Source organism: Penaeus vannamei, chromosome 4 (assembly GCF_042767895.1).
Source record: "Penaeus vannamei isolate JL-2024 chromosome 4, ASM4276789v1, whole genome shotgun sequence".
Taxonomy (NCBI): domain Eukaryota; kingdom Metazoa; phylum Arthropoda; class Malacostraca; order Decapoda; family Penaeidae; genus Penaeus; species Penaeus vannamei.
This window is the reverse complement of record NC_091552.1, coordinates 45,117,169-45,124,668: the sequence shown is the minus strand read 5'-3', so window position 1 is coordinate 45,124,668 and position 7,500 is coordinate 45,117,169. Positions and strand designations below refer to the sequence as shown.

The 7,500-nt window shown below is 38.5% G+C and overlaps 1 protein-coding gene across 1 annotated transcript in view; it reads left to right on the top strand.

Moving 5' to 3' along the window:
* The window catches only part of LOC113828232 (solute carrier family 22 member 3-like), a 36,271-nt gene that overhangs the window by 19,316 nt on the left and 9,455 nt on the right, over positions 1–7,500 (top strand). Inside the window, exons 4-7 of the mRNA XM_070121117.1 lie at positions 1,613–1,720; positions 2,830–3,088; positions 5,562–5,733; positions 6,491–6,617. Of these exons, the coding sequence (XP_069977218.1) occupies positions 1,613–1,720; positions 2,830–3,088; positions 5,562–5,733; positions 6,491–6,617 (666 nt within the window). The remainder of the gene's footprint in view (positions 1–1,612; positions 1,721–2,829; positions 3,089–5,561; positions 5,734–6,490; positions 6,618–7,500) is intronic.

The window sequence follows — 7,500 nt, the reverse complement described above, 5'->3', positions numbered from 1 at the left end:
GGCGAGGAGGAGAAACTCTGCAGGGAGAGTAAAGGTAGAAGGGAGAGAAGGAGGGACTATGTAGGGAGGGTATGGCGGAGGGGTCAAATGAAGGAGGGAATTTGGTGGAGAACATGTTGGAGATGGATTAAGGAGTGATGGAGGGTGAAAAGGCGGATGGCAATAGGCGGGGAAAAGGAGGGAGGAGGAAGAGGAGGAAGACAAATGTAAAGAAGAGAGGAGAAGGTGGATGAGGGAGATGGAAGAAGGAGTGAAGGAGGGAAAGAAGGCGGATGACAATAAGAGGGGGAAAGAAAGGAGGAGAGGAGGAGGGAGAGGGAGGAAGACAGTGTAAGGAAGAGAGGAGAAAGAGGAAGGAGGAGAGGGAGGAAGATAGCGCGGGAGAAGAATGGGAAAGGGGAGGAACAAACTGGTGGAGAATTGGGGGAGAGGGATAGGGAAGAATGGGGGAAGTGGGAGGGAGGGAGATAAAGGAACAGGAAGGAGAGATGATGAGGGTGAGGAGGGAGACAAGAAAAAGAGTGGAATGAGGGAAAGAGAGAGAAAAAGAGAGGAGAGAGACTTATTCAATCTACCAGCAAATGATAGAAATAGATATATAACAGCGTAACAGAATTATCAATATTCAGTTGTTGTTGTTTTTTAATGTAGGCTTATCTATATTATATATTTAGCAGAGCGATTCACAATTATTTTTTGTTATATGTATCTGTGTATTTGCATTACATGTTTATTTATTTAACTTTCTTTCCATTTTGGTCTGTTTCTCATTAATATTAATTTCCAGGTTATATATCTATTTTTTTTTTATCTGTGTTACATCGATTTTATATATTCACTTGAATTCGTGTCTCTGCTTCATGGAACTTCGTAAGTGAAGTGGACTAAAAAGAAAAGAAAAAAATGGATAAAACAAAAACATTAATTTTTCTGTTTCTAGCTTTTAGAAATTTTATATTGAATGATTTTTTTTTCTCTCTCTCTCCACGCTTTTTTTTCAGTATTGATTAAGCGAATCTGACTTTCATTTTCATTTTGCAAATGGATGTAGTATATCAAACTGAAAATATATTTATCCTCAGTAAGCTGTTTTGATGTTACTGCCTTTTGCCTTTTAGATACTTTTAATATTTGCCGTGTCCATCAATATTTTTTTTATATTTTTATTAACTGAATTTACCTCATTTCACATCTGCGGAATATGAACAATTCTTGATTATTTAGATTGTTTTGATACAATGTAATCAATTTTAATATCAGCATTCTTAAATATATCCTTTTTATTCTTATATTCTTGATACCCAATCATGCAACCAACTTTTCATGATATAGATATTTTAATCAAGAGAATGAAACATTGTTTTTTAAGACTTAGATATTCTTAATGCACTGCATCTAATATTTTAACTCTAAAATATTTCAACATCCTAAAATTTACAATATTCTAAATGTCTTACGCACCTTTGATGATGTCTAATTAATTATTTCTAACTTACGCACCTTTAATGATGTTAAATTAATTATTTCTAATCTAATGATCACCTTGTACTTTAACTTTTTATGATATGAATCATTTCAATACTTATTTATCCTTCGTCTTCCCAAATTACAGGTGGTTGAAAGCAACGACAGCTGGCCCAACACCAGCTGGCCGACCACCAACTGTACCAATGGTTGGCAGTACGATTATTCGCTCTATTATCCCACAATCACTTCGCAGGTATGTGGGACAAAAAAAAGATGAATTGATATTCATAACAGAGGTTTTCTACCTTCACACACACACACACACACACACACACACACACACACACACACACACACACACACACACACACACGCACACACGCACGCGTTTTCTTCCTTCTTTGTGACTCAATCTTTTCTAATCTTACAAACATCAGTTTCATTGTCTCGACAACATCCGCTCGACAAACTATCCCACCCACACGCCCACGCTCTTCAAAACAAACAAAAAACAAACAAAGAAACAAACCAAGCACACATAACGACCAGACAAACCATCTAGATTAAATGAAATAGATAAATAGATCAACAAACCACCCACTCACCCAACCCACCCGCCCACCCACCCACCTCCCTCTTCAAAAAATAGATGAATAGATCAAAAACCAACCCACCCACCCACCCTTCCTCACCAATAAAAAAAAAAATAGATCAAAAAAACAACCTACCAACCTCCCTCTCCAATAAATAGATAAATAAATCAACAACCTACCAACCCATCCACCCACCCACCTGGCCACGCTCCCTCTCCAATGAATAGATAAATAAATCAACAAGCTGCCAACCCACCCACCAGCCCACCCGCCCACCTCCCTCTCCAATAAACAGATAAACAAATCAACAACCCCCCCACCCTCCCACCTCCTTCTCCAATAAACAGATAAATCAACAACCCACCCACCCACCCACTCTCCCTCTCCAATAAACAGATAAACAAATCAACAACCCACCCACCCACCCACTCTCCCTCTCCAATAAACAGATAAACAAATCAACAACCCACCCCCCCCAACCCCCCACCTCCCCACCCCCCACCTCCCTCTCCAATAAACAGATAAACAAATCAACAACCACCCCACCCACCCACTCTCCCTCTCCAATAAACAGATAAACAGATCAACAACCCGCCCACCCACCCACCCGCCCACCCGCCCACCTCCCTCTCCAATAAACAGATAAACAAATCAACAACCCACCCACCCGCCCACCCACCTCCCCACCCGCCCATCCACCTTCCCTCTCCAATAAACAGATAAACAAATCAACAACCCACCCACCCGCCCACTCTCCCTCCCCCTGCAGCTGGACTGGGTGTGCGACCAGGACTGGAAACCCACGCTGGCCCAGTCCCTCTTCTTCGTCGGTTCTCTGGTCGGTTCCCCGGTGCTGGGCTGGGCTGCCGACTCCTGGGGGCGCCTGCCGGTCATAGTGCTGACGAACGTGGTCGGGGGCGTGGCAGGGATCTGCTCGGCCTTCTGCGCCTCCTTCGCCTCCTTCACCGTCTTCAGGTTCATCGTCGGGATGACTTACGACACGCACTACAACGCGGTTTATATCCTGCGTGAGTTGTGGGGGACGGCGGGGGCGCTGCCGTTGTCGGTGTTGTTGTTGTTGTTGTTGTTGTCATTACTGTCGTTGTTATTTGTGTTTTTGATATTATTATCATTATTGTTGTTGTTGTTTTTATTATTATCATCATTATTATTATTATTATTATCATTATTATTATTATTATTATTATTATTATTATTATTATTAATATTGTTATTAATATTATCATTATCATTATTATTGTTATCATTATTATTATCATTATTGTTTTTATTACTATCATTATTGTTTTTATTATTATCATTTATATCATTATTACCATCATCATCATTACTATTATTATTATTATCATTATTATTATTATTATTATTATTATTAATATTATTATTATTATTATTATTATTATCATCATCATCACCATTATTATTATCATTATTATTATCATCATCACTATCATTATTACTATTATTATTATTATCATTATTGTTATCATCACTATCATTATTACTATTATCATTATTATCCTTATTATTATCATTATTATCCTTATTATTATCATCATCATTATTATCATGATTATTGTCATTATTATTATTATTATCATAATTATTATCATTATTATTATCATTATCATAATTATTATTAGTAGTATCATTATTTTTCTATCATTATCATTATCATTATTAATATCATCATTATTATCATCATTATTGTTATCATTATTATTATTATTATTTATTATTGTTATTATCATTATCATTATTACTATTATTATTATGATGATGATTATTATTGTTTTTATTATTATCATCACTATTGCTATTTTTACCAGTAGTAGTAGTAGTAATATGATTATTATAACTATTATCATTATTGTTGTGAGCATTACTGTTATTATTATCGTACCATCATTATTATTATTATCATTGTTATCATAATTAAAATTATTATTATTGTTACTTAAGATTACTATCATTATTAGTAGTACTGTCATAATTGTTATCATCATCATCATCATTATTGTTATCATGATCATCATCATTATTATTGTTATCATGATCATCATCATTATAATTGTTATCATGATCATCATCATTATTATTGTTATCATGATCATCATCATTATTATTATTATCATGATCATCATCATTATTATTGTTATCATTTTCTTTATCAATCCTCATTATCACCACCACAACCACCATTCATACCCATCATCACCACCACCTAGACGGGCAACTCTGCAAAGTACAGTAAGTAAGTAAGTAAGTAAGTGCGCGCGTGGATGTTTGTTCCTTTGCAAAGAAATCGTGCGAATAGTGCACTGGCAAACGACACAAACCTCTATCACTATCCTAAAATTTCACTACAAATCAGTTTTATTGTTTGTTTGTTTGTTTTTCTTTTGATATATACTTTATCCGCCCACATCAGCTGATTCGCGCATGGTACGTGAACAAATATTAATTTGTGTATTTTTAAAGCATTTTGTTATTATTTTTTTTATTCGTTTATTAAACATTTTGTGTATTTTTAAAGCATTTTGTTATTATTTTTTATTCTTTTGTTAAACATTTTGTGTATTTTTAAAGCATTTTGTTATTAAATCATATTTTTTACTCGTTTATCAAATTCGAATTCATTGACCAACACTCCTGCAATGCAACCTTTTCTTAATTCGTATATAGTTTGCATTATAAAATAGTTTGTTCAGCCATGGTGGACGGGGGAAGGGGTACGTAACGGTACAATAAGGTATTAAAGGGTACAATAGGCGAAAATTTTTGGACAACACTGTTCTGGGGGACCATGAAGCAATATGGAAATTTTTGACGTCGAATTAAAGTTAATCTTTATATAACTCACAGTGCTTTCATACAATTCTCTCGCATATTAATGGATTGGAATCTTTCCATGAAGTGGTCTTGTCCTTTGGCTATTGACGCCATTACACTGTTCATAACTAGGAATAGTAAGAGTGTAAAAAGATTAGGAACCACTACGCTCTGAGGGACATCACCTGCGAGCGAAGCAAAGACTGGACCACCGCCATCATCATCACCATAATCACCACCACCACTATCATCATCATCTTCATCACCATCACCATAATCACCACCACCGCTACCATCATCATCTTCATCATCACCATGATCACCACCACCACTATCATCATCATCTTCACCATCACCATAATCACCACCACCACTATCATCGTCATCATTACCATCACCACCACCACCAATATCATCGTCACTATCACCACCACCACTATCTTCATCATCTCCATAATCACCACCACCACTATCTTCATCATCACCATAATCACCACCACCACTCACACCCCCCCCACCACTCACCCCCACCCCCACTCACACCCCCCCACCACTTACCCCCCCCCCCACCACCACCACTCACCCCCCTCCCCCCCCACCACCACCACCCAACCACCACCGACCCCACCCTCTCCCTCTCCCTTCCAGTGCTGGAGTACGTGTCGAGCGAGTACCGTTCCATCATGGGCAACGTCCCCATCCTGACCTTCCTGACGGGGGCCATGTGCGCCATGCCCTGGGTCGCCTGGGGCTTGGCTGACTGGTCGCTCTTCGCCGTCTCCATGCACACGCCCCAGCTGTTCTGCCTCTTCTTCTACTGGTGGGTGGCCGCTGCGGCTGTCGGGGTCGCGCGGTTGCTGCTGCTTTTGTTGTTGTTGTCTTGTTATCGTTATTGTTGTTGGTGTGATTACTGTCGTTATGTTCATTGTTGTTATGTTTTTGTTGTTATTGATTTTTTTATCGTTATTGTTGTTGGTGTAATTACTGTCGTCATTTTCATTGTTGTTATCATTATTATTATTGTTTTCATGATCGTTATGATAATGATAATAAATGGTGATGATAATGGTAATAAATGATGATCAAAATAATGATAATTATTATCGTTGTTACTTATAATCGCTGTTATTATCATCCTTATTGTCATTATTATTATCATCATTATTTGCCTTAGTATTAGTATGATCACTGTTACGGTTATTAATATTATCAATATGATCATTATCTGTTACGAGCGAGTGATTCTCTTTCTCCCTGTTTTTCGGTCTCGCTCTCTGACACCGTCTCTCTCTCTCTCTCTCTCTCTCTCTCTCTCTCTCTCTCTCTTCCTCTCTCTCTCTCTCTCTCTCTTCTCCATCCTCTTTCTTACTCTCTCTCTTCTCCCTCTCCATCCTCTCTCTTTCTCTTTCTCTCTCCTACCCTCCTTCCCTAACTCTCCCTCCTTCCTGTCCTCTCCATCCCTCCCTCCCTCCTTCCCCCTTTTCCTCTCTCCATCTCTCCCCTCCCACCCTTTCTCCCTCTCTCTCTTCCCCTTTCTCTCGCTCTCTCACCCTACATTCTCCCTCCCTTCTCCCTAGGATGCTCCCTGAGTCCGCCCGTTGGCTGCTTGGACAGGGTCGCGTGGAGGACACCGTGAGGATAATCCGAAGGGCAGCGAAGGTCAATGGCAGGACGCTTTCACCGAGAGTCCTGCAGGATCTACAGGTCAGGTCAGGGGAGGTCAGGGAGAAGGGGAAGTTAAGGGAAAGGGGGATGAGGAAGGGGGAAGGGAGGGGAAAGGGGAGGTCAGGGAAAGGGAGATGAGGTCAGGGGAAAGGGAAGTCAGGAAGAGGGGGAAGGGGAGGTCAGGGTATTAGTAAAAGAAGAAGAAGAAGAAAAAGAAGACGAAGAAGAGAAAGAAGAAAAAAAATAAAGAAGATAAAGAAGAAGAAGAAGAAGAAGAAGAAGTAGTAGTGGTAGTGGTAGTAGTAGTAGAAGAAGAAGAAGAAGAAGAAATAGTAGTAGTAGTAGAAGAAGAAGAAGAACAAGACGAAGAAGGAGAAGAAGAAGAAGAAGAAGAAAAAGAAGAAGAAGAAGAAGAAGAAGAAGAGGAGGGAGAAGTAGAAGAGGAAGAAAAAAAGAAGTAGAAGAAGAATGAAGAAGGGAAAGAAAGAGAAGAAAGAGAAGGAGAAAAAAGAGAACTGCAGAACGAGAATAGGGAATGAAGAAGAGAAATTATCATTTATTCCTCCTATTCATTTTCTCTGTCTTTTTCCAGGTCTACGCATATTTCTCTTTTCTCCTTTTTTTCTTTCTATCATTTATTCCTCCTATTTCTTCCCTCCATCTCTATCTAGGACTACACATATTTCTCTTCTCTCATTTATTTATTTCTATCATATATTCCTCTTATTTCTTTTCTCTATCTCTCTCCAGGTCTACACATATTTTTCATCTCGCATTCTCTCATATTTCTATCATTTATTCCTCCTATTCCTATTCCATCTCTATCTAGGAGTACATATATTTCTCTTCTCTCATTTATTTATTTCTATCATTTATTCCTCCTGTTTTTTCTCTCTATCTCTCTCCAGGTCTGCAAATATTT